The sequence below is a fragment of the Micromys minutus genome (genome assembly GCF_963924665.1).
Source record: "Micromys minutus genome assembly, chromosome: 1".
Taxonomy (NCBI): Eukaryota; Metazoa; Chordata; class Mammalia; order Rodentia; family Muridae; genus Micromys; species Micromys minutus.
In genome coordinates this window covers 247032464-247060029 of record NC_137969.1, presented here as the reverse complement: position 1 = coordinate 247060029, position 27566 = coordinate 247032464, and the positions used below count along the sequence as shown (strand labels likewise).

Genomic DNA, 27566 nt, shown 5'->3' with positions numbered 1-27566 from the left:
TTTAAGCAGTGGGGTCTGCGGAGGAGGAGTATTCGGGTCTGTACGTCTACCATGATACATCACTTTGCCCAAAGCAGCAGGGCCAACCAGAGACTGAGAACCTCCAAACTGTGAGCCCAAACTGACCCTTTCTCTTCATAAGCTCATGAACTCCGAAGTTGGTAGAGTAACAGAAAGTTGACTAACACGGTGGGAATGACAGACAGAAAATGTTAGAAGCAGAGGCGTATAGATTGGAGCTACAGGGTTTCCCGGCCAGGCACCTGGGGCTGTCAAATCTCCCATCTTCCACCCAGATAGTTCAGGAATCTATTTCTTCCACTGATAGAGGCTGCCACCCAATCGCTAGGTTGCCTGCTTCATATCTGTCATCTTCTATGGCATGGTTACTGGGGTCAGGAAGAGCCCCGCTTAGTGCCCCAAAAGTTCCTATCTCGGTGGCAAAGTCAAACTGAGACAGCTATACCGTAAACAGGGCCTGGCTAGGGAGGGAGACAATCAACCAAGGTGTGTAGAATGAATGAGGCCAGGGGTGTTTATGGCACAGTGCAGCCTGGTGACATCAGTGCAGACCCCTAGCTAGAAAATGTCAAAAAATCACTAGCCGACTGGCTGTGGTCTGCTAACTTTGAAACTTTGGTCATTTGAAATTTGTAGTATTTTATTTGGATTAAAAAAATGTTTCTGTCAATGTTCAGGCTAGGTGTGCCTGAGAAAGGGACACCCTATCTTGGCACTTGTGCCTGCTTCTCCATGGAGTGTGCTTTGCCAGGAGAGCTATGCAGGCATGTCATGATTGCCATATGTTGCTATGTAGCCAAGACTGGCCTTGAACTCTTGGTCCTTCTGTCTGAGTCTCTGGAAATCTGGGATTGCAAGGTTCTAATTACTCATCTAAGCTCCTGAAGGTTTTAAACACACACTCGAACTCGTGCATGTGCGCATACAACACACACACACACACACACACACGTATATAACTAATACAGTATCACCAAGTGTTACTATAGACTATGACTCAAGTCTTTCTCCAGTCACACTGGAGAACACTGTCAGCTGGGAGTAAGGAATAAAGGACTAAACAAAGGGTTCAGTTTCAAACCAGGGACCTGTTGTTAATAGACTTAAGCTCTTCTGACAAGGATTTCTACCTCTTTGGCCCCTGTTATCCCTTCTGAGACGGATGAAGGTTGTCTCCACACAGAAGAGGCCGTTGTGGTTTCGGTGAGGAGAGTCTCAACGGCTCATGTGTTAAAGGCATTGTTCCTGCCTGGTGGGCTTTGGTTAGTGATTGGATCTTCAAGGCTCTGATCTAATCAATCAACTGATCCCTTGAAACAGCCTATCCCTTGAAGAATTCACAATATGGTGGCTTCACTGGAGGTGGTGGGAAGGAAAGACTCAGAAGAAGTGAGTCACCAAGGATGTGGCCTCTTTCCTGGAGGCCCTTCCTCTTCCTAAATGTCATTACGTGAATAGCTTTCTTCTACCACGATGCTCTAAGGCTTACAGCCATGGAGCAGATGACTGGAAACCTGCAAACCCATGAGCCTACATAAACCTTGCCACCCAAGTTTGGCTCTGGTATTTTGTCACAACAATGAAAACACAGGGGAGTGGCTGTTGACAGTGAGGGCAACTTCCCTCCAATTGGGCCCCTCCCACAACTTCTAGTGGGGTTGAATCTACATGCCAGTCATGTAGGCTGGAACACAGATGGGAAACCTGTATCTGACCTTCCTGGTTTCATTCTGTAGTCCCCAGAAACAGCAGCCTGGAAGACCACTCACTGGGTCAGGTCAGCTGGAAATCCTTGTGTGGGTCAGGGAAGGAGGCTGGATTCAGTCCTGTCAAAGCACCTTGAAATTCTCCAAGTCATTCCCTTCGGGAGAAGTCAGTTTTAAACAATGACCAAGATTCTGGAGAACTGGGAAACATCTAGAAAAATCAGTTGTTGGGAACGTCCAGGAAGCCAAGCCTGTAGGCAGTGTACTTTTCCTTTTCCAAAAATGTCTAAAAGAGAGAGAGAGAAAGTACTGTTCAGTCATGCAAGAGGCCAAATGCCCAGTTTCCCCCAGAAGTCCACACCCTCCAGAAGGCTGGGCTTGCTTGAGGAAGGGATAGCCTATCTTGGCAGTGGTGCCTGCTTCTCCACGGGGTGTACTTTGCCACAAGAGCTATGCAAACATGTCTTGATTGCCTTCTCAGAAGTTTGCTTGGGCCCAGTCATAGAGGCCAGACGTTGGTTATACCAGCTCCCCTGCTGACCAAGCTCTGGTCTACAATAAGGGCCATTCATTCATGGTGCTTGAGGCCTTCCTCCGTGCCAGGCACCATGCTTCATGTTCAAGTGGAGAAAAGGCTGACTCAGCTTTGTTCTTCAGGACCTCACGGTTGACTGAGACAGGGCCATCAAGCAAACATTATGCCCAAACTGTGTAGACACGGGACATCGGGGTTCATGAGATTACACCAAATAACTCCAGGTTGGCACCAGTCAGTCATTCGCAGGCCGGGGTGATGGAGAAGGTGCTCTCGAGGTGGGTGAGATTCAGGAGGTGTAAGATGGGAAAGGGAGGAGCTAGGGATCGTTTCAGAGGGGACAAGTTAGGTAAAGGCCTGGAGGTGACATGCTTATCGGTCCATTTTCTGTCCGTACGACTAACGGATGGGGCAGATGGGAGTGTTGTTTCATTTTGAAGGGGCTTAAAGTGATGAGATTCCTGGGGATCTCTCACTGTGGTGATGACATCATGGTGGGACTGAGTGACAGAGAGAGGTCGCCCACAAACCAGGAAGGTAGGGAGCTGGAGGGATCGCCCTTAGTGCTGCCGGGTTTGGAATCTAGGACCTTGTGCATAGCAGGCAAGGGCACCAACACTCAGCTACCCTTAGCTTATTTGTTCTGTGGTAACTTGGTCCTGTGAGGACAGCCGGGGTCCCACGAGAACGACCGTAATTCCTTTTGAGGGGAGCATATCAATCAAGACCTAAGACCTCTCACGAGGCCACACCTCTTAGGGTCCCATAACCTCTCGCCTCACCATGCTGGGGCCAGGCTTCCAAACAGGAACCCAAGAGGGACAGAGACACCAGACCACAAGCACGGGGAGTACCCAGAACATACAGCAACTATAGCATTAGATCAAAATGGAGAATTATGATTGACAGGTGAGAGTATAAGCTCAAGGACCAATCAGAGAGACCGGGTGTGCTCTCAACACCCTCCGAGGTCCCGAAGGGGGTCCTATTTATTCAATCACGATCCAGGTGCTATGAAGGACCAGCTTCTAAGTCAGTTCTGGCTCCCAGGCCCCTCCCCGTCATTCCCAAGAATAGGCATCACAGTTTCACGACAGATAGCTTGTTCCTTTCCGGATCACTTTCGACCACACACTGTTTCGAGACAAGTCCTCTGTCGAACATCTCATGACGGAGGCGAAGCTAACTGTCTCAGCTCTTTGCTTTGTGAAGGAAATTAATTCTCAGCCCACAGCAAGGAACAAACTGAAGTGTGGTGCTTTGTTGAGGAGAGGTGAAACCGTGCTTGTCAACTGGCCCTGGTTCTATAGAGTGACTAAGAATCCAGGCAGGGACAAGGTAGTCAGATCCTCAAGCACCCATGATCTCCGCTGAGGCTACTCTGCTGGGTCGATACCTGGCCCCAGGGCTTGGGGTCTGGAGGTTGGGGAGTTGGGCTTCTCTTTGCTTGAGGCTCAGCTTCAGGGTCAGGCTTTAGGAGACCCTTGGTGATGTCATCTCCATCCTAGCTCCTTGCCCCAAGCTGACATTATCATCCTTTCTGGAGCTCACTTTGATCTGTGATTGTCACCTTATTGGGTTAAACATAGATGACGGAAAGGTCTCTCATTCCCCTCCAGGGCCTGCTTCACCACAGGCCTGTGGCCTTCATCTTTGCTTGCTCATTGCTGGCTTCCCATGAACACGGCAATGATTAGCAAGCCTAGGTGAGTCTCTATACTCAGAGAGCTCTGTGTGCTTTCTCCTGGCATTTATTCTACAAATGGTATACTTCATTTCCTGGTAGGTAGTACCTCAACAGGGAGCAAGACTCGGGGACTTGTGTACCCCTAAGTCATTCCTCACTTTAGGCAAACTCTCGGGTTTTCTGCTAACGGATAAAGGAGTCCTGGTTAACAAGATAAGCTTCAGAATTCTCAGGTTTTAAAAGACACGGGGGCCCAGAGTGGGAACCACAAAGGCCTGTTCTGTCTCAGGTATCCAAGGATGACCTTAAAATTATCCAGGTAGCTGCGAATGACCTTGAGCTTCTCCTGCTGCCTCTATCTCCAGAGTGCTAGGACCATAGATTGTGCAAACACTCCGTTTATGTTGTGCATGGGGTCAGACTCAAGGTTTCCCACATGGGAGACAAGCAGGGTACCATCTGAGCCATTGCCCAGCCTGTCCTTGGGGTTTCAATAAAACACGAGATTTCTTGTGGCCAAGACCCCAAAGGTACCCATTTCTGGGAGGGAAGCTGTTTCTTCCAACAGCTGGAGAGAACCGGAAGTGGCCTCTAATCTAAACCAAGGGAGGAATCCCCCTCCCACCCACTCGGCCCCCAACTCCTGCACTGTAAGAAACTCCATCTCCCCATCACTCACTTTCCATGGTCCCGGGTTCAGGGATGGGCAGGGTTTAGCTGCCTTTAGCAGGGAGGTGATCCAAGCATAGGAGGAGTTCCTGCTGCGACTGAGAAGGGTCTCAGCGGGACAGAATGGGGAAGGGGCAGACATCCTGGACCAGCTCCTGGGGGCATCCTGGCTTGCGTCACTAGGCCCACCGCACCTCAAGACATCACAATCTATAGGCTGCGACCCCCCCACCCCCCTGCGCCTCATCACTGTGCGTTTGCGACCAAACAATCCAATCAACACCCACCCTGCGGGTGGGGGAGGGAAAAAAAAGGAAAAAAAAAAAAAAAAAAGGACTGTCCTGAGGCCGGCTCCTCCCGCCCCGCCCCGCCCTCTTCCCTCCCGCCCGGGGCCCCCGCCCCCGCCGGGCAGTGAGCGCGCGCCGGGCGCCCCGCTCCGCCGCCCGCGCCCGCCCGCCAGCCTGTCCGCCCGCGGCGGGGCCGGCCCTTCGCCCGCCCATCAGCCCCGCGCTCGCCGCCCACCACTCGTCGCCCGCCGCCCGCCGCCCCGGCCCGCCGCGCGCGCTCCATGGCTGCTCAGGAGTGGGACTGGTTCCAGCGCGAGGAGCTCATCGGGCAGATCAGCGACATCCGTGTGCAGAACCTGCAAGGTACTGCGGGCCCCGGCCTCCCCGGAGGGGCCGCCTCCACCAACCGTGGGCCCCTCTGCGTCCCCCGCGCGCCCCGGAGCCGGTGTGGCTGGTCTGCGCCGGGCTTGCAGAGCTCAGGGGGTGGGGCGGCGCGTGGGCGTGAGTGTGTGTGCACGCGTGTGCGTGTGTGCACGCGCGCGTGCACCCCATTCCCAGCAGGAGACCCTCACCCCCTCCTCCCGCCTCCGGTAGTTTAGAGAAGTTTGTTCGTGGAGTCTTGGGGGCGGTGGCCCAGGTCAGGGCCAGGAGAAAGTGCCACTGTGTGTGCTGGGCGCACAAGCCAGACTTGAAGCACTTTCTGAAGTACCTATGAGGCTGGGGACCTGGAGTGGGCACAGCGTCCGTCCCCAGAGGCTCTGGATGATGGGTGCACGCTGAGGACTCCAGTGAACTGAGGTTTATTAGATCACCACCTAGCCCACAGTCTGGGGAGGGTCTGGGACCTTGCCTGAGGCGGTTGACAAGATGAAAGAGAAACTCCTGGTGGCCCGTGTGTCAGACTTGGGCTCCGTGAGAGCCACCTATGAATACGAAGTATTTTTCAAAAGAAAGTTTTGGGTGTGGAAACTAAAGAGAAAGGAGGGATGAAGGGAGGGAGAGGAGGAGGGAGGGAGGGGGAGAGCTAAGGAAAAGAAACCCACAGCTCTGACTCCCAAAAGGAGTCAGAGCCTTCAAGCTCTGTGGGTGGAGTGTGTTTCCAGCCCTCTCTCTCCTATGGGAGCTTGGCAGAATTGGGCATAAATCCACTTCCGGCCTCCCCACCCACCTGGACCTGTGCACAGGTGAAGTCGCTTTAGCCACTTCCCCTACTGACTTGGGGTGAAGAAGAGTCCAAGGTTGAATTTGCAAGGATCCAGCTGGGAGGTTTGGACATAGGTGGGGCAGAGGATTGTGGGTGTCCCTTTTGCCAGCAGGGCAGGGAGCCCTGCTTGGGGGCGGAGGAAGAGTCTAGATTAAACATTACACCTGAGAGAATGTTTTCTGGGAGCTCACGTGGCCCTCTCCAACTGAGGTTTGGCAAGGACAGTGCAGGTCTGTAGAGGTGACCTGAAAAGGAGCCAGCGGGCGGCTCAGAGAGTGGGCACTGGCAACTCTCTCCGCTGGGTTCTGCTACTGTGCAGCTGCTGTGATTTGTGTCAAAGGAGGAGGAGGAGGCTGGGAGCCACAGTGATGGGGAGAGCTAGGATCTGGTTTGGGGTGGGCAGCACATCATTGCTGAGATGGTATCTGGTTGGGGCTGTCAGATCTGGTGTGTCTCATGTGCCTTAGGCAATCACTAGGCATTTTAATGAGCATGTACTATTGGCTGCAGCCAATTATCCTTGCAGGATTGGGTCCCCTTGTAGAGCTATTATTGTAAAGGAACAGGTGGCGAAGTGAGGCAGAGAGACATCATTACACAGCGTGATTTGTGAAGGGTCTTGCAGGTTTAGGGGGTGTCTTAGCTGCTCATTTCCAGACTACCACCGTTTTAGGCAAAATGTCAGTTATAATTTGAACAGCAATGGATTCTGTTCGTAAGAGGTAAACTTTAAATCATGTCTCTCAAATGTCATATGCATTACACACATGTATAATGTAGACTAATTTTGCCTGTAAGCTCACCATGCCTTCAATTGTGGGTACACCTCAGGTAATTGCTACCTACATAAAGATTCCCAGATCCCTCGACGGTTGCCTCACCTTCCTTCCCAGTCAGTAGCCTCACCCACCCATCACCAAGGCAACCTTTATCCTGATCTTTGTTTTTAATTCACATTGGTTCAGTTTGTCTCTGGACTCTGACAAAGTTGAATGGTGCAGTTCAATGCATCCTCTTGCTATAACTCCTTTTGATCAACTTGATGTTAGATCCATCCACACAGTCTTTACTATAACTACAATTCCTTTTAACTCCTGAGCACTATTCCACTGAATGGATATACCACAATTCTATTCTCCATCTGATGAAGGACCTTTGGGTTGTTTGTAATTTGGGGCAACATCAGTTGTATTTTAGGGTGAACATTAGTTCTATGCAGTTGTCTGCTTTGCCTGGTGTTGCTGAGATAAAGCAAAACTGGAGTTCAGGCCAGGGATCTTGTCTTCTATTTCTCTGTTTCTCTGTCTGGATTAGAGACCTAACAGACACATTCTCTCTCTCTCTCTCTCTCTCTCTCTCTCTCTCTCTCTCTCTCTCTCTCTTTTTTTTTTTTTTTTTTTTTTTTGCTCCTGTAGTACTCAACTAAAGGTTCAAGTCCAGAAAGCATTCTACGTTGATCTCAGAGCATCTGCTCAGCCAGCTGGTGGATGTCAGAGGCCCAGATATGTCTGCATGAGCAGATGCGGGTAGTGGTGCTGTACCAGGGGCCCAGCTTGCCTGAGCTTAGGTGGGCTGTGGGTGGGAGTGGCCCAAAGAGCATGGCTCAGGGTTTAATTTATAAGCTTGTGACTGCTCCCAGTACAGGTGACCACAGTGTCTTGGTAATCACAGTTGGAGACAGTGGGACTTCAGGAGTCTGTAATTTGAGGGATGGAGGCTCCTGTTACCATTCACAGGCAGCTGCTCTCTGGTCTGTCAAGCCTGATTGGCGTCTTCTGTTCCTGGCACGAGGTGGTTCTGGGGTCAGCAATGAAGGCCGGCTGAGGTTAGGCCCTGTATGCTGCTTTTCAGAGGACAGCTTGGAGTTAGCTGGTCTTTCCACTCCGTGTGTCCAAATGTTTATTAGGAAGCACTTTGAATCACGCTGGACGTACCTTCCACCTCTGTCTCCGTCCTCCTGGCCCGTGAGGTTCTAGAATCCAGGCTGTGATTGTGATATGGAACACTGGGCGGTGAAGGGAGGCCAGATGGGCTGCATGGAAAACCCAGCCTCCCTCAGGGGGCCATTCCGCCATTAACAGTCACACAGCCACCGAGGTTGACAGACAGGAGCGCACGATGGCCATCGAGCTGTTTGTCACCCAGGCTCCCTGTTACAGCATGGCATCCCTTTGGCACAGACAGCCTGTGAACGCTTACAGGGTCCCATGCAAGGAATTGGGGGTGGCTCAGGCTGTTGACCTTTTCACAGAGGAGAAAATGACCCACGGGAGGAAGTTCCAAGCATAGGCCTGCTGATGCTGCGTGTCTGCAGAACCATGGCAGGTGGCATAGAGGTTAGAGGTGGCCAGGACAGTGTTGCTGTCCTCTCCTCTTTGATTCAGAGTCCAGATGAGGAGGGACCCACTCTGGACAAGGGCTTCGGAGCCAGGGTTCGAGTGAGCTCCTGCTCATTAGGAGTCTGGCAACTATCTCCCAATCCCCAGGTTTTCCATTTTGCTTGGCCATGTGGGGCAGGCACACTGAACCTTGTAGAATGCCATCTTAGGCACCAGGACAGTCGGGGCTCAGTCTCATGAAGCAGCTGTGTGGAGGTCATCTTTGTTTTGGGGTTGTCTCCTGTTCTGCTACCTTAAGAACTTGATGCTATTGTTTGTATGTTCCAGAAGGATCCATGCTTATATCTCTGTTACTGCTTCCTCCTCCTCCTCCTCCTTCTCCCCCCCTCCTCCTCTCCCCCTCCCTTCTCAGTGGCCTGGGCCTGGGCTCAGGCTTTCCCAAGCTTGCTCCGGCTTCTCCATGGCTGTTTTAAGCTTTGGCCTAGGTTTCCCTCCTCTGCTCCACCCACCCCACTGTGTCCCCGTGAAGCCCTCTAGTGAACTAAGGAAGAGTTTCCTGATCTGGTAGTGGCAGCACCTAACTTTGGTGTAACTTTTCCTGAGGAGACACAAGCAAACATCTCCTCACCCCACATAGGATAACAACAGGCCAAAGGAACAATTCCGTCCAAACCGAGATTGGTGGGACAGTGAGTTTATTGGGCTCATTCTCAGAAGCAGGGGAGAGCTGTTCCAGGACTCGGGGGTGACCCTAAAATAGCTACATCACTACAAAGTTGTTCCCCACTCACAGGGGTGACAACTCATGAAAGCTGGAGTCCCCATTCCGTTGACATTAGACCTATTTACTTTAGCACTTTCTGAGACCATGTGCTCAATGGGATTAGAGGTAGGACATGGGAGAAGTGTGGCCGGCCTGTCGGAGATGCCCACAGGAGAACGCCGCAGGCCCTGACTTGTGAAGTGTGGTCACGATGCTCTGACAACATTCTACAACACGTGTAGCTGCTAGGTCTAGCCCTGGAAGAGTAGCATCAAAGTCTACGGATGAGAAAAGGGCTGGGTTGGCCCGGCGTGCTGGTGTGCCACCCCCAGGGGACCACAGATGGTCTGGTGTTTGGCCATCTGTTGTGACCTGCTGGAGATGTCATACTAGCTTCCTCACCCCTAGTAATCTTCCTTCACCCCGAGAGCCCACTCTCTGCTCTGTTCATGTCCCCACGTCTAGATGTCTTGGGGGAAAGCCCAAGGAAGAGCCCAGGAAAGGGCCTTTCACCACACCCTCCCCACCCCTGGACTGCCCTCCCCTGCCTGCCCCCATCTCCCAGCTGCCAGCACAGTTAGTACCCTGGAAGGTTCCATTTAAAAACCAGGAAAAATCAGATGTGGACTTTTGTCCCTAGAGGGCTGCCTTGCTAGGTCACTGGCACTGGGGCTTGTTCCCCAGGCATGAATCTTGGCATGGTTGTTTTTCTTCTACAGTCAGACCTCAAGCTCTGAGTCATCTCTAGTTTGCAGGTAAAAGCTCCAGGTCTGGGAAAGGTCTCTCTTGGGGGCATTTTCTTGTGTGGTTAGGGAACCCAGCCTGGGCTGAGAGGCTGGTCAGAGTCAGGGATCCGATACTGTGGCTAACTTACCGTACCATAGGACCTGGCTTACTGGGAGTTCTGAGTCACCCCTGGAAGGTGGTGTCAAGAGAGGTTGGGCCTAGGCATTGTTTATCTGCCTGAAGCCATTTGCATTTTAGCCAGTGGCACACTGGCCGTGGGTTGCCCAAGTGTGGTTCTGGGCTCCACGCAGCTCTGCTGGCTGTGTTCCTGGATTCTTTTCACATTCAAGTGCCAGAGATTCATTTCCACCCTGGGGCCCAGCAGAAAAGGCTGCAGCTCACAGGTTTTTTATAGAAAAGGCACACAGCAGTAAACGGTGGGCATCCTTGGTTTGCCCTGGCTGGTTAAGCTGGAAGGGGAGGCAGGGGGTGGTGGTTAGTGACTCAGGCAAATGGAGACTCCTTCCTGTGTACCGAGAAACCAGAGTGCTGAAGGATCGGGCAGAACCCATCTTGAAAATGGAGTCTGCATCGCTAGAAGCGAGCCCTCCACTGGGGGGTTCGTAACTGACCTATGAAGAGGATTGAACACAGGCAGCCAGAGAGGCCTGTCCTCCTCAGACCAGCCAAGCTGCCTGCTGGCACCATTGCCTCCCGAGGAAAGCAAAAACATGGGAGCAGGTCAGCCATTCTAGGGAAGTGCCTTTTGCCCAAGAGGCCTGGCTTGCATGAAGTGCCCTGTTGGTCTGCAGAACACTGTGACATTTTATATTTTATTGGAACAGCAGAGCTCTGGGCAAAATCCTGCCCAACAGGTCATAGGTTACGCCTACCCCGTGTCTGAAAGGAAGAAGAAAAATAACTCGATTGTCTTTATAATGGTTGAGCCATTAAAAGTGAACTCCCCGTTCCCATAGAAACCTACTTTCACATTTTTTGGGGAAAAAAAAAAAAAACTGGTGGATTATGTCTGTCATAGAAGGAAGTAGAAGCAGCCTTGGGGAGTCTGAGGGTTTTCCCTCCTTACTGGTGTGTTTGTTTTTCTTTGATGAATTTTCTCCTTGCTGAGTAGGCATTCCAGGACTTTAGTCATAGGTTCCATTTGGCCTGCTACTTGCTTTATAAATAAAGTTTTTGTTGTTTTGCTTTTTTTGTTTTGCATGCAGCTATACCCATTCATATGGATATTACCCATGGCTGAGTAGAGAAAATGAAGCCACCCAGAGGGTCATATTTACCACTTGGTCAGGTGCAGAAGAGGAGTACAGTTGGGGAATGTAGAAACAGTAGCATTCAACAGAGGCAAAGGTGTGTGTGTGTGTGTGTGTGTGTGTGTGTGTGTGTGTGTGTGTGTGTGTATGTGTGTGTGTGTGTGAGAAAGAGAGAGAGAGAGAGAGAGAGAGAGAGAGAGAAAGAGAGAGAGAGAGAGGAGAATTTAAATATTATATATATCCAGTTTAGATGCTAGTCATGACCATTGTTAGATAAACGTTTTCCCAAGTCATTTTACTGCTCTACCCTGGACCTGACCCAGGGACTCTGAACCGAATTACACGCTAGCCTACCTTCCTTCTCCTCCCTGCCGCACAGCAGAATTGGTCTAGCAGCCATTCTGGGTGAGGCCTTGGTATCATGCTAGCAGCACCCTTGGCGTATGCAGTCACCTTTCTTCCAAGGCAGGGTGCACGCTTAGGAGTCCAAGGAGGAGGATCAACTGTGTGAGACAGCCTTCCTGGGGAGACAAAAAAAAAAAAAAAAAAAAAGAAAGAAAAAAGAAAAGAAAGAAAGAAAAGAAAAAACCCAGCAAGCTCATGTCCAGCATTGGCATGGGTCGAAGACATCCTGTTAGTACCATGGCAACCTGAAAACTTCCTGTGGGATGGTGAGGACTGTATTTTTGAAAGCCAGACTTGTGTGACGAGTGGGAATCGCTGGTAGATAGAACCGTGTTGTGGAGGGCCTTTTCTGAGTCTAACAACTGTCATCTTCCTCAGAATGGCTGTGACTAGTTGCGGGAGACCCCAAGAAAGGCTTGTTGACTCTTGACATTCCTTCACAGGAAGAGGGAAGGGTGGTTACTGGACACTCATCTGAGGTCCCTGCTCCTGCATCCTGCAGCTTTGGGGGTTACTCAGGCTCCTCCACTGGTTCCTCAAATGGGGCCTTTGTTGAGATTGCACTTTGGGGTTTGTTCTTGGGGCTTCTTAAGGAGGGGCAGCCACTGTGTACCTCTCTGTGGGGAAAAAGTTTTCCCAAGCAGATGAGCATAGACTGTTTGTCTGGCATGCATTCTGTTGCCTGCTGTATAATGGGTTTACTCAAGTCAAGCCTGGAGCTGTGGATGAAAGGCAGGGAGCTAGGCCGTGGACCAGGAGCCCAAGTACTTGATATCCTTGTATTTTTGCCCTGGAGCCCAGTGGTTCTTGGAGATTATTATCTGGAGTGCTTGAGGGTGAGGAACAGCTGAAAGAGGGTTTGGGGACATTCAGAAGCCCTGGTCAAAGCCACTTTATCTCCTGCAGAGCGCTAGGTGGAATTGGATAGAGCCCCGGTGACGGTGACGTCACAACCCACTCCTGCTGTTCCCTCCTTGGGGGGGGTTCTCATGCAGCTGGAGCCTTTGCCACTCTTTTTAAGACTATTTTTAATCTCCTAGGCCATGACATACTTAGAAGGCAGGGTTCTGAGCACTCCGATCTGGGACAGCAGGTGGAGAGGGGCCCAGAGATGATCTGGTTTGATGGGGAGGGACCTGACTTTAGATGGCTTTGTCCCTGCTTTCTTCTTCACCTAGAGCAGGCCAGCCCTGGACCTGGAGCCAAACCTACTTGGGCACCTCGCATGATTAGTTTGACTACCAGGCCAGATTCAGCCCTGTAGCCTTACCCAATGAACATCTCTCTCCTCCACCAGACACGCTCGTCCCCAGGGAAAAGCTCCTTTTTTGGGTAAACTGGACCTCAGTGTTTCTCATGCTCACCCTTCCTAGAAAGAAATGCTGGAACATGTAGAAAACCTGTTGTAACTGGAAGTCATGTTGGACAAAGAAAGCCTGACTCAGAAGGGCAAACACTGAACATTCTCTGTGGTCTGTGCAATCTGGAGTTAAAAATATTCTCTGCATACACACAGACACAAACTCACAATCACATACACATATCACACAGATGCACACTCACACATACATACACACATCACATATAACACACATTCTCACACACATCATACACTCAGACACATTCACAGACACACCACACATTCATACACACATACACTCATGCATTCACACACAAACACGTATATACATCATATACACACATACATTCACATGCATACACACCACACATATACACATGCACACACACACTACACACACACCAGATACACACTCACATATACATACACTCACACACACCACATACACATTCACACACACACACACACACACACACACACACACACACACACACAATGAAAGTAGGATGGGGGGAGTGAGGCCAAGAAAAGGAAATAGGTATGAATAGCATCAAAGTACTCGATAAACAGATATTGAAATAATGATGAAACCCAGCATTTTTATGCAATGAATATACAACATTTTTTAAAGTCCCCAGTCTCTAGTCTAAACAGTATCGTCCCTAGTTGTGAGGAATTTCCACTCCCTGAAAATGACATCCGACTTTGTCTTGTGTGGAAGCCTCGCTGAATGGCCACACAAGTATTTCCAGGCTCACCTCCCTGTCTCCGTGCCTCCTCCCCTCCAGTTAGAACAGAGGTCAGCTTGTTTTACTGTTGTCTCCATGGAGAGTTTATGGCGCTGTTCATGATCATTGCTAAGCACACTTTGCTTTTGTCTCTGTGGTGCTTGCTAAAGCAGGGATGTACGTGGAGATGGTGAGATACCAGAAAAGCATGTTTTCGGACGGCTCTTTGGTTGTCAGGTTGACATAGGGACTGTCTAGCCAAAGTTAGAGGAGACAGACAGCTTGGGGCTCTGTCGTAATATGTTTGATGTTCCATACAAGTTGTGTGTGGGGTGGTGTTCTAATTAGCTTTGTCAACTTGACAAGATCACATAGCCTAGAGTCACCTGAGAGGAAAGCCTCCTAGGAGGAGTTGCCTGGGGCAGGTTGGCCTTCGGCAAGTCTGTGGAGAATTATCTTGACTGATAATTGATGTGTGAGGGTCCAGTCCACTGTGGGCAGCACCATCCCTAGGCAGGTGGTCTTGGGCTGTGTAAGAAAGCTAAGCATGAGCTGGGGTGAGTCAGCAAGTGACATTCCTCCATGGGACCGTCTGCCCCATGGTTATTATCTGTACCTGAAAGGTATAAGTGGTACTGCTGAAGGGCCAAGCAAGACCCGGAGTGTTGGCTGCTGGGCTTCTGAGTGCAGGAATCTGAAATCAGAGTGAAGTCTGCAAAGATGGGGCTAGGGTGGAGGCTCTAAGAGGAGGCCGGGACTGGGGCTGGGGAGGAAGTATGGAAACTTGGCCACATTTCAAGGACCAGCTGATTAAATAGCAAATGATACTGGGCAAGAAGTCACCACCTCAGGCAGGCTTGTCACCTGCCTCTTGGGATTGGACAAGGCTCATTGTCATTATACACTGGTAACAAGACAGAAGGCCAAGCTCTCAGCCCACAGTTCCTGGCTGGTAATCACAGGGCAGCTGAGAAGTGTGGGGACAAGGGCTCCCAGATTAAGAAGCTGAAGAATATAATTCTCGTAGGATGGCTGATTGAAGTGACTTGAGGTGGCCATGGAAACTGTCCTTTACTGTATCCTGGACTGTGTGATGGTGACAGACTATAAAGTGTTCAGTGTCTCCTATTTATGTCATTTCATTCTGATGACACTGCTGTTGGTGTTATGGCCCCACTGTACAGACAGATACACTGAGGCCAATGCAGGAGTAAACACCTGTCTAATTGGAACTTGGTCCGAAACAAACCCACGTACTTTACAAATCTGAGCTGAGGGCCTTGGGTACAGACAGCCTACTGTCTCCTGGTGATGGCCTCACAAGGGACATGTACCATGAGATATCTAATGGAAATGAAGGAGGGAATCAGATAAGGGTCACAGGTGAGATGGCCCAGGTCAGTGCTGCTGACCTTGGATCTGTCTTGGCGTTGGTGGCTTTCATCTGTTTGCTGTCACTAGAGTGCAGTGCTCACGTCTGAACATATGAACGAGGAACTGAAGGGAGAGTCTAGACCCTGGGCTTTGGCCGACCTGTGTGTGAGCCTATTGATGCTTGGTGAAAGGGGACGAGACTCATCCCCAGGTCTCCTGCCTGTTAGAACATCGGGAAGTCCCACGCCTTCACCCCTTTCCCTTCCCTCTCAGCCCCTCCCCCACCACCCTCTCCTTGGACACTTCCTTTTGACACTGTTTTTTAAGCTGATGATTTTAACATTTTCCTTTGTCACTGAGTCAAATGTTTGGACATCTTAATATTGACTCCTTTAGTTTCATGCTCTGATGCCTAAGAAATGTAAGCCTGCGTGGTTCTGCTCCTGCTCTTTGGCCCTCAGCCCCCACTTCCTGATCTAGCTCCAACATACTTTGGGGGATCTCCATGTTCTAGTAGGTCTGTGCTGCTCAGCGCTTAGTCGGGAAGGCTTGACCACCTGCTGCCTTCTGCTCTGCCTTTTGCATTCTTGGGAGTTGAAATCATGTTAATCTTGTTGCTAACTTAAGGGTTTATGTATTTAATCCCAAACTCTTTCTGCCCTGGATGGCTCTTGTGGTTGGTTGGGACAGCAGGCGAATTCTGTCTCTTGGTCCTGACTTCTTGAGTAAATCCAGGTCCTCAGTCTGCTGGACTCTGGATTTGTTGCCCTCCATGCCTGGGGGATCTGGCTGTCCCCTGGGCTGTCAGTTACATCACCATACTTCCTGTCACCTTCTATTGCTCCCTACCTTTTTTTGATGGTGCCAACTCGTGGATACTGGCACACATCCTTGCTGAGAGCAGGTACCTAATTCTTGATTGCTGCATTAGCTAAGCATCGTGTTTGAGGATGGCAATCGCTTCCTCCCGGGCCCTGAGGGGCTCCGAAGGCTGCTGTCAGGAGCTGTGAAGCCATGCCCAATCCTGCCGCGGGCAAGCTGTTCTCTCCTTCTCCGGAAGCTTTCTGTGTCTTCTCTGCTCCCTGGACCCCTAAGTCTTCAAGGGCTCCCCTTGATGCTGGCTTCTTTTTGTCTCTTTCATCGAATGTTCCTGAATCCTTCCCATCTGAGACTGTCTTTCAGTTCTGGAACATTCTGATTCCACCATTACGATTTCTGATCTCTGGCTTTCTCTGACCTTCCAGAACTCTATTTAGATAGTGGCCCAAAGCGCCTTTTATCTTTAATTTTCTTATCTTTTCTATTCTCCATCCCTGTATTCTGAGAGATTTCATCCCCTTCTAATTCTGTATTTTATCTACTGCATTTTTAATTAGCAGGAGCCTACTGTGGAGGAGAAACCTGCTGTCCCACACTGGGGGCTGGAACCCCAGCAATGGTGGTTTGGGGAAAGTTCTTTGGATGCCATCTTTGTTCTCCCGACACCCCCTGGGGATGGGGAAAGCATCGCATTGGACCTGCCTCAAGAGCCATCATGATTGTTGAGTCCCAGAGAGAGGCAAAGAGCAAGTGTGTTCTTCCTACAGCCCAAGGGTCAAGTTAACCCAGAGTCTAGCTATGACACTGCCACAACACAGAATCATAAACGTACCTGAGTCATTTCGAGATTTATTTTGTTCATGGCACGGTTCTTGAATATCTATCTTTGTAGATTAATGTTATGTTGTGATCTCGACAGACAGCCACAGAGGCTGTTCGGAAATTTGGCAAGGGAGCGTTCTGCTTCTGACAATGCCTGTTGGTCCTTTAGGGTTAGAGTTAGGTGTTCCCTTTTGATGGTTTTGTAGGCTGTTGCTAAATACTGCTTGGCAGTGGAAATTGGCAGGATTGCTGGGAGCAGGTTGGCTACTTCTAAAGGCTTTCCTCAGAAGTCAAGCTCCGTGGGCTGGTGTCCCAAGACCCAAGTCAGGCAGAGTCAGCTGCAGTAGCAGAAACTGAATACTTACACCAGGGCCCGCCCCCAGGCTTTCACTCACCTATCAGTGGGCTGCAAGCCCCGCCCTGCTTGGCAGTCAGAGTTTTGATTGGACAATGGATAGGTTAGTTGCTGTTTTAACAGGGAGCCAGAGCCCAGTGGGGTCTGAAAACTGTCCGCAGGACCCTTGTATAGATTCTCTGGGATGCTGGCTCCCTGCCCATTTTTATAAATTCGCCCTAGCCTGAAGCCACAGGCTTTCTGGCGCCAAGCTTTGAAACAATCTTTGCTTCTGGTGAGATGATAGTTAATTGCCTGGCCTTCACCAGATTCCAGCCACCAGTTTGACCTTAACTTGTTCCCTAGTTGTTTGAGGGGTTCAGGCCAGTTCAAGGAGTACCGAGGAAGTGACCTCTGGCGGTTCCAGGAAAGAACAAATCAACGTGTGGGTTCTTTGGCACTGCTCAAATGAGGCCTTTTATTTTGCAGCCCTGGCTGCCTAAACACGGTTGATCAATCCAGGGGGTGGAGGTGCGGATCAAAACAAAATCCCACATCAAGAAACAAACAAGGAAGGGCAGCCTGTGCCGGCTGAGTGGAATAGCCAGCCTGGGGTTTGAGTTTCCTTCATGTGGTAGCTGCCCCTAGTATGCTGGTCTCTTCTATCTGTGATGTGAGATATTAGCAACTTAAGTGTCCACCTGGAGCTGTTAGGGGATACAGTGAGGTCACTAAGCCTTTTGAGTCAACATTTTTTCTCCTTTACAGTTTATTTAAAATAAATTATGTGCAGCGGTAGGAACTGGGGAGATAGTTTAGTTGGGAAAATACTTGCAAAGGACCTCAGAGACCACAGTTTAAAAACAAACAAACAAACAAAAAAGCAAAAGCAAACCAAAACATTCAGGTGTAGTCCAGCACGCCTGTGATCCCGGCACTGGAGAGGCAGCGAGAGGCTGGATCCATCTTTAGAGCTTGTTGGCCAGCTAGCTGAGCCTACATAGTGATACCAGGCCAATGAGAGATCCTGTTTGTCTACTTGCTGAGCCATTTGAGGAACAGCTGAGATTGTGTTTGGTACACACACACACACACACACACACACACACACACACACACGTACCTGCACCCATATGAACATGCACACATATATGCACATATGCATGTAAAAATGAAGAGGGTCAGTATTTTCACTGGCGTGCAGATGGATGAACTGAATGACTTAGGCACCCAGACAGTGTTTGGGGTTTGGGCCATATCACCTCGGATTTGGGCCTCTTGATGAGAGATGACTAGCACCAAGTGTGTAATTGAAGCCTGAGTCATTGGGGCTGGAGGAGATGCTAGGGCTGAAGCAGGGGGAAGGTGCCCTGTGATAGGACCCTTGTCTGATGGGCATGGGCAGAGTTGACTGCCAGATGAGCAAGGGGTTGTTAGGACGGTAAGATGCAGGTGTAGGAGTGTGCTCCGGAGATGAGTAAGAGGTGGCCAGTCCAGCCCAGGACAGAGGGAGCCTGAGGGTGCAATTGTGAATAAGACTGTAGACTTTTGGCCCTGGTTTCTCCTACAGCCATCTGCCTGGCTGGAGGCCAGGATCACTCCATGTGCAAGTGCCAATTGGTGTGCTTCCGGCTCTAGAACAGAGAGGGTTTCCACAGTGACAGGCGGAGGTTTAGTGCCCTTAACAGAGTCTACGAAATCAACAGTCATGTTACCATCAGAATCCCCTTGAGCATCCCAGTGGAGAGGGGACCATCTGCTTGAGAGCTCAGATGAAGGAGCTGCATCCTTGTACCCCTCCTTCAAAAGGCTCTTTGATGTGAAGGTCCAGCTTTGAGGTCCCTGGTAAGTCAACAGATGATGTCACAGATCCCATGAATCGGGTTCATTATAGCTCAGTCATAGGAAGGATCCTAGAGAGGGACATGATGCCACCACCCCGTTGGATGACACCGCGGAACATTACGTAATGTATCAGATGCACATGACGCAAGTTTTATTTGCTTTTCAAAACACAGACTGTTTTCAAGTCAACCGGCCAGAGTCCTCCTGCTCTTGAATTGACTTTATTATATAGCACACGTGTTCATTGGTGTCAGCCTTGTGGCAGCACGTTCAGGGGCATAGAGCAGGGTAGGAAAGGACATGGCCCTCTTGAGATATATAGCAGCAGTCCCAAACTAAGGCCTCATGTCTGCTGTTTTTACGTTGAAATGGGGAGAGAGGATGGAAGTTGCTGGAAAGAAGGGAGTCCGCTTGCCTGTGGCTAAAGTTGGTGGCAGGGAGGCTCATGGATCAGACCTTAAGGCTGCCTTGGGAGTATGGGTGTAAAGTCCTATGTCTTACCATGCCCCAGATGCTGAGGCCAAGGCAACGGAGTTCCACACATTGGAGCGATGGCCCAGGGTCGCAGCCATTATTCACTATCTCAGATGTTGGGATCCACGTCTTTCCAAACAGGCTTTGCTAGGAAGAGGCTCTCCTAGACACGGTCATGGAACACAGGTTAACTCAGATGCAGACATACAGAACTGGGGTGACTTAGTGCTTCGGGGTGCAAAGAGCACTGTGGCTGTGTTTCCCTAATACCTCCATCCTCGGTGAATTCTAGGCAGATATGTGCCCTAAAGGGGAAAGCACATCTGTCAGGCAGCTGGGTTGGGGATGACAGCTAATGTGATGGGGAGAGCGAGGGAAGGCTGAGGGCACATTTGCCATCATATTGCTTTTGCCATCACCGAGCATGCGTAGTGGAAACACTGGAGCATGCTTTATACTAAATTGTCCAGTAACTCTCTGAACAGGGCGGTACATGGGGAGTGGAGGCAACCATGAAGTCTGGTTCAAGGATCACGGTCTCATGGCTCGCATAGCAGGGTAGGAATTTGACTTGCAGATGCATCTCAGAAACTGTGCTTTCTCCCTGAGCCACAACAGTTTCCTACTGACACAGGGTTTGGTTCTATGAGTAGCATGCTGGTGGCACTGGCCTGAAGCGCCTGTCTGGACCTCAGTTTCTCCCCCAGTGTGTGCTGATGAGTCAGAGCTGCACTGCCCACAGAGGAGGCACCATTCCAGTGTGTCTACAGACCCAGCAGGGTTAGGCTAAGCAGAACCATGATGCCCGAGTACCCGACGGAGGTACACTCAGGGTTTCAGATTCCTCACGTGAAGTGGAATAATGTGGCACCAATCTATCTATTAACCAAATCTATGCTTACCTTCTGTTACCTTAACTCTGGAGTGCTCAGCCTGGCCGACTACTGCCTCTGCTCACTGCCTGGATAAAGGGCCTCACACAGTGAACATGCGGAAGGAAGGGTTTGCTTTGCTCATGGTTTGAGGGTATAGTTTATCACAGCCGGGAATCGGGAACACAAGGCAGCTGATCATGTGGCATCTGCAGCCAGGCAGCAGAGACAGGTGGCCACTCTCTTTCTTTCCATCAGTCCAAGACCAAAGCCATGGAACGGCATTACCCACGTTCAGGGCAGGTCTTCCACCTTAACCCGGTGTTGTCACCCCTCACACACAGGCCAGAGGTTCCTCTCCTAAGTTTCACATCCTGTCGAGCTGACCCTATATTAGCCATCACACTAATCCCTGGGAAGAGCTTCCCGTGTGTGATGCGGGTGCAGTTTCCTGCCCAGGCATCTTTAGTGGGGAGAGCAAGCTGGGACTGCAGAAAACACTTCAGTTTTTCCTGTCTCTTCCTCCTCACCGAGATGTGGTGCCCAAAGGCCCTCCTATGTTACTCTCCTGATTATCCCTATTGCTGTCCAGCCTGACCTCTAATGCCACCAGAAGAGAGACACTTTCTTGCTCTGTTACCAACTGTCACCCCTTGATGGAGTTTGGCTACATCTATAAAGTTGGTGGATGCTTTCCTTCCTCCAGATTGACCTGTGAGAGGATACACATGTGGTGCCCACACTTGGTCACAGCTCCCCATAGCTTCATCCCTGCCCAGCGCTCTCTGGCTGACATTTGTCACCCTCATGACACAAAGCATATCTGTATATATATATACATATAGGTATATATGTGTGTGGTGTATGTATAGATGTGTGTATGTGTATATATGTGTGTATGTGGTGTATGTATATGTGTGTATGTGGTGTGTGTGTATATGTATATATCTGGCATGTGTATATTTATGTGTATCTGATGTGTATATATGTGTGTGTATGTGGTGTTTATATGTGTGTGTATCTGGTGTGTGTACATATATGTGCGTATGTGCATGTATGTATGTATGTATGTGGTGTGTGTATGTATGTGTGTATATGTGTATCTATGTGGTGTGTGTATGTATGTGTGTATATGTGTATCTATGTGGTGTGTGTATATGATGTGTGTATATGTGTATCTATGTGGTATGTGTATGTATGTATATGTGTATGTTGTGTATGTGTGTATATGTATGTGTATGTGGGGTGTGTGTGTGTGTGTTTGTGTGTGTGTGTGTGTGTGTGTGTGTGTGAGTGTAAGATGCTAGAGTTTGCTGTTGGTATACTCCTCAGTTATTCTTCTACCTTATTTCTTGAGGCAGAGTCTAACTGGCTACACTAGCTGACCAGAGATCCACCTGTCTCTGTCTCCCAGCACTCAGATTACAGTATAGACTTCCACACCTTGCTTTTTACATGGGTTCTATGGTTTAGGTCCTATACCTTCTGTAGGAGCAGTTTACTGGCTGAGCCATCTCCCTAGCCCCAGCATATATGTTTGGCACCATTCCCAAAGCCATGCAAGTTCTTTAGTCAAATCTATAGAAGATAATGTGCCAGTGAGTCAAATGAGCCACACCCTTCCATTATTGGTCCATTGGGCAAAAGCAGGTAGATACCGTCAGCCGACCTAATCTGGAGGCAGGGTGTGTGTGTGTGTGTGTGTGTGTGTGTGTGTGTGTGTGGGTGTGTGTGGGTGTGTGTGGTGGGGGGCTGTGTATAGATCTGAATTTGACTATGCAGCCGCCACAAGTAAATCTCTGTGGTTATGCAAAGGGTTTGAGAATTCTAGACTTTTACCTTGGTAGCCAGAGATACCCCCCACCTGTCTGTTGTCTTCCAGTGGACTCAGGGCTTTGACACAAGGTTAAAGAGTTAAAAGTTACCTGAATGGTTGGTTCTCCTGGAATGGGGCTGGCTACGGATCGGGGATAGGGAGTAGGGGTTGGGAGGGGATGGGGATGGAAGGTGAAGGAGAGGACAGAGAGGATGGACAATAGTGTCTTAAAGTATGACGTGACCAGTCACACATGGAAGCCGGCTCTGGTTTGGTGGCTGGTCCTGAGGTGTCGCTAGGGACCTTCTTCTCTGGACATGTTGTAGAGCTGTACCAGGTTTGGACAGTACTTGGTGGCTGTGGCTTGCAGCTGGCAGGGGAATTATATCTATATATTCTTCAGCTATACATCTACATACAACCACCCTTGTTTTTTCATGGGTACCAGGTCACGTGACCTCTTTTCTGGGCCACCAGCCTTGCTTCTCCTGGTTCTTTTCCATCACAGGCCTGGGTATCATTACACCTCGCAGGCCCCCGTTGCCTTACTGTGTAAGAGTATCTCCCTGCACATGTTGGGCAGTCCTTCCTGGCCTCTGGTGAGAAAGCTCTTTGCTCTTGGCAGTGGCTTTGTCATGTCCCTGGCCTACTCTCTGTTCTTAACTGCCCCTTGGGGACTGGCTAGTCCAAGCTGGCCCAGAGTTGGCCCAGGAGCACCTGTGGATTCTACCTTTCCTAGGGACATAGAAACCTTTTTCTAGACAGAGCTGCTCCCGGTGAGGCTTGTCCTAAAAGGGTAACGTGCCAGGAGGTAGTATTTTCTCAGGGTAGGGACAAGAAAAATGGTGGCCCAGGCTCTTGGTCAACATTTGGGTAGATTTTAATTCAATTTTTATTGATTTTCTGTACGTGTCAGGGGGCATGGGGTGATATGCACATGTCATGGGGCATGGAGGTTAGAGGTCAACTTGCAGAAGTCTGTTCTCCCTTCATGTGTGTGGTAGGGTCTCACTCAGGTTGCCAGGGATGGTGGAAAAGTGTCTTTGTCTGCCGAGCCTTCTAAGATGGATTTTAAAGTTGGGGTTTCCATTCACCACCTTTGGGGAATAGATTTCTGGCCTAGAATATTATTTTTATTCTGCCCTCGAGCAATTAAAAAAACAAAACAAAACAAACAAACAAACAAACAAAAAACCCCTGACCTCTTAGCCTACTGGGAGTCAAATCCAGCTTCCCAGCCCCTCCTCCGCTGGCTTGGAAGCGAGCATTTTCTGACTACCTAAGATGTGGAGGGGTTCCAGGGTAGACAGGCTGGAGGGAGTAGCCACTGTGCTGAGCTTCTGGACAAGAAGAACTGCGGGTAAGAGGAGCTGCCCAGAGAAACGAGGAAGGGGGTGGAGAGTGAGGTCTGGGACGCTCTGATCCCGAGTCCCAGCAGGAAGGGGCGTGGTGAGTCGGAAGTACTTGAGGTCTGGGCTCAGGTTCTGACTCCTCCCCTTGGAGCTCCGGTCCTGGCTCCTCCCAGGAGCCAGGTGCCCTCCAACCTTCTTTGCTAGTCAACAAAGAGTGCCAGGTGGCCAGTGGTGACAAGTCTGTGGTCTCCCTGTTCCCTGCAGGGCTTCCCGCCCTTGTGGGAATCTTTGCGTTCTCTGGGAGGGACCCTGTCTGTGTGCTCTCCAGCAGAGACTTAACTCAGGCAGAGCCAGTCTCTAAGGAAGACTTGGTAACCTCTGGGGAGGTTTGGGGTTTCAAAACTGCAGGGGTGCTATTTTTTGCCAGAGGTGGGGGTGGAGTAGAGGCCCCAGTACCATTTAATACCCAGGCACAGATCAACTCCCAGTTGGAAATGATCCCCCCAGTAGTGGGAGGAGGAACTCTGCCTCATGCTGGACTTTTAGACTGCAGGTGTCTGAGCCTCCCTCACCAGAGGCTGGCTGGGAGATCTGGGTGGGGCTGAGAACAAGCATGTCTGTCTGGGTCCCCCAGGTGAGCCGTCTGTCCCTTATACTCTCCTAAGATCATAACAGGGAAGGGGGCTGTTTCAGTGGCCAGAGTCATGTCCACTACTGTTCCTGGGGTACTGAGTAGGCTCCGTTCCTTGGGAAGGGTCCAGTGACCATTTTATGACTCATCAGGAGTGGGTGCTTTATCCCCACCATTTCCATATGGGTAAACTGAAAGCAAGGAATATTGTTCCTGCTAAGCATATGGAAGCACCGCCCTCGCCTCACCAGCCTTCCCCACACCCACAGAGCTGAGCTGTCACTCTAGTAAAGCCTGCCACAACTGCTGCTTTAACTCCAGTCAGCAGTGGCTAGATGTGCCCGGCAGGCACATCTCTCCCGGTTCAGAACGTCAGCTCAAGGGAAGAAGGAGGGAGACAGGGAGGAAGGACTGTGAAGCCCAGTGCAGGGGGATTACTCAAGAACCCCAGTCTCCCTCCCAGGACTTGTGGTCATGTGTGCTGAGTGCGCTGTATACTTCTACTGTAAGGCAGATGGCGTAACAGGCTGGTGTCAGCTTGACGTGCAGCCTTGGCTGCTGTCCTCTACTCCCGCCTTTGCAGGCATGAGACCCTGGTCTATAAAACAGGGCTGCTCACCTGCTACAGGCTCCTGCCTCACACCCATCCTACTACAAGACTTCTTTATAAGGAAGCTGGGTGTGATGGTAGGCGCACTTGTGTACACACACACACACACACACACACACACACACCTTCAATGCCAACATTGGGAAGGCAGAGAGGTAGAAGGTTTTCTTTGAGTTCAAGGTCAGCCTGGTTATATGGAGTGAGTTACAGGACAGCCAGGGCTGCATAGAGTTCCTATCTCAAGGAACTACCACAAAAAAAAAAAAAGTGAGCATTTGGGCTCATCACAAGTTGTAAATGTGTGTGTGTGTGTGAGAGAGAGAGAGAGAGAGAGAGAGAGAGAGAGAGAGAGAGAGAGAGAGAGAAAGAGAGATCCCTGTCATTAAAGGCCTCATTTTCGAATGACTGGCTCTTCAGTTTGGGAGCTGAGGCTGATGGCTGCTCCTTGCATGTCTTGGTCCAGATGAGGGCGGCCACTCTGCTTGGGTTTTGTGGTGGATGACGTCATAAGTAAGCTGACCTTTGAAATCTCTCCCTCATAAACTCCTGTGACACAGAGCTTTCTTGTAGAGGAGACTCTACCAGGTTCTTTCAAGATTGGTAAAGCCAGACCTTTGGGGGAAGGGGGTCTGCTGGCCGGCCTTTCTCTTCCATCCCTTGGGCCCCTCCTCTTCCCTTGCCCCTAGCCCAGAGCTACGGGGGAAGCTCCAGCTGACGCACTTAACTCTCACAGAGAACACATTCTTTTACCACTGGCTGACATGAAGGTTAAGAACATAGGCTTTGGTCTTCAATAGACCCCGGGTCATTCGGGTTCAGTCTCAGGTTTAGCTGAGTCCCGGAGAAGCCCACGCCATGGTACTATAAACAAAAGAGCCTTTCTATGCGTGTAGTCCAAAGCCACATGGCATGGTGGCATGTCCCCTCAAAACCTGCACTTACTCAGGCACTTTCTGCCATCTCCTAGATGGATCTTGATCTTATGGTCCAAAGTGACAGCTAGGACAGCAGCCGTCACATTAGCTTTTGAGGAGGCAGGTTGGAAGAAAGTAAGAGGAAGGAGTGGAGCAAATGCCAGTATTCTGTGACATTTTCAGAACGACCTTCTGGCATTGTTGCTCAGATCCCATTGGCTGAAATGCAATGAGAAGAAACTACAAAGGAGACTGGTTAATGGAGTTCCCCTGAAAACAAGGGGTTCTCGGTCTCGGAGGAAAATGGAGAAGGGAACTGTGAGGCGGCTCTGCTAACCCATCTCTGACAATCCCCAGCTCCGGCAGCAGGGGCTCTGTCCGGTTCTGGCCTCATTACATTTTCATCTCTCTGTGTGCCTGGAACTGGAATTGACAGCTCGCATAGTCCTGACCCAGCCGCACACAGCACAGCAACCTGTCGTCAGGTCTGCTGTGTTCTGTCACTGTCTATGGATGCTCTGCTTCTCGGGGTGCTACAGAGAGCAGGGTGAGCTGAGGACACACTGGGGGTCCCCACATTTTAAACCTCCTTTATGTCGCTCCCTTGGGTGTCATATGAAAGTAACTCACACAGGGGCTAAGGAGATTGCTCAGTGGGGAAGAGGCTTCTCTACAAGCCTGAGGACCTGGGTTCAGATCCTGGCGTAGGCATGAAAAGCCTGAAGTGGTTGGCACACGTATGACCCCGGTATCTAACCTACACCATGTGGGTGACTGGGACGTGGTCACCTGGCTTTCTCTGTGCAGTGTGTGTGGCGAAGTGCTGTGAGTTCTTCACGGGTGTGGAGCTCCTTGCCCCCCGGGGCCTAGGGAGCCTGTGCACTCAAGGGACGAGGGACTTGGCCGAGATCACATGGGGAGATACCCAGATAGTAAGATCAAGGCCTCCATGCATCTGTGTGCTGGTGACTCAGTGCTGTGTGTCCATCTTTAGGGATGGTGGGAGGAACTGGCAAATGTCTACCATACTTATTGGGACGGTCTGGGCAAGGTTATGGGGGCTTACTCCACCTCTCATCAGAACAGAATTTTTCAGAGTCATGACTGAATTTGGGGACGTGTGTGCCATCTCTGTCACCTGCCAGATGATGGCTTCCAGGGCTTTGGTTGTACACTCACCATCTGCATTTTTAAAAGTATGCGTATGGGCAGAGGGGGATGTTGGGTGTCCTGCTTTATCTGCTTTGCCTTATTCCCTTGTCACAGGGTCTCACGCTGAACCTAGGCTGGTGGTCAGCAAGCTCCAGGAAGCCGCTGTCCTCTGACCCCCCCAGCACTGGGTGCATGGTCACTCCAGGTTGTTAGATCAGTTCTGGGGATTTGAAGCTGGGTCTGCAGGCTTGTGCAATAAGCATTCTTACACACTGGGCCATTTCCATCATTGGTTATCTTGGTGTTACTGTGCCACCATACTCGAGGGAGAAGCTTGAAGGAGGAAGGACTGACCGGCTTTGCTGTTTCTAAGAGTACAACCTGTGACCACTTAGCCCTTTGTGCCCTGGCTGAACATCGGGAGAACGGCGTGTAGGGAAGGGGCACTGCTCACATCACAGTAGGCAGGAGGTAGAGATGGAAGGGACTGGGGACAGGTATAGCCCTCAAGGGTACATCTCTAATGACCTGCTTCCTTTATCTAGGTCTCAGACCTTCATGTTGTCAGAGCCCCATGAAATAGCACCATGGCCGGGAATGAAGTGTTGAGCATGGAAGCCTCCTGGGGAACTTCAGTATCCAAACCGTCCCCACATCCCTGCCTCCAGGCTGTGGGTCTGACAGGCGTGACCGAAGCCTCTAGGAATGTGCAGTGGGAGAGACCCTGTCTTAGTTAGCAACTACAACAAAAGCGGGGGTGGAAAAACAGAATGCTTGAAGGTCCCTTGAAATACATAGAAGGGAGCCTGTAGCTTAGTCTGGTGAGGCTCCTCTTTGGCTTTTGACCTCC

The 27566-nt window shown here is 50.4% G+C and overlaps 1 protein-coding gene across 2 annotated transcripts in view; it reads left to right on the top strand.

Moving 5' to 3' along the window:
• Positions 1 to 5122: 5122 nt before the first annotated feature.
• The window catches only part of CLMN (calmin), an 88390-nt gene continuing 65946 nt past the window's right edge, over positions 5123 to 27566 (top strand). For both annotated transcript variants that reach the window (XM_080928798.1, XM_080928799.1), the window contains exon 1: positions 5123 to 5268. In XM_080928798.1, coding sequence (XP_080784924.1) covers positions 5187 to 5268 — 82 coding nt within the window. In that variant the 5' untranslated portion in view covers positions 5123 to 5186. The remainder of the gene's footprint in view (positions 5269 to 27566) is intronic.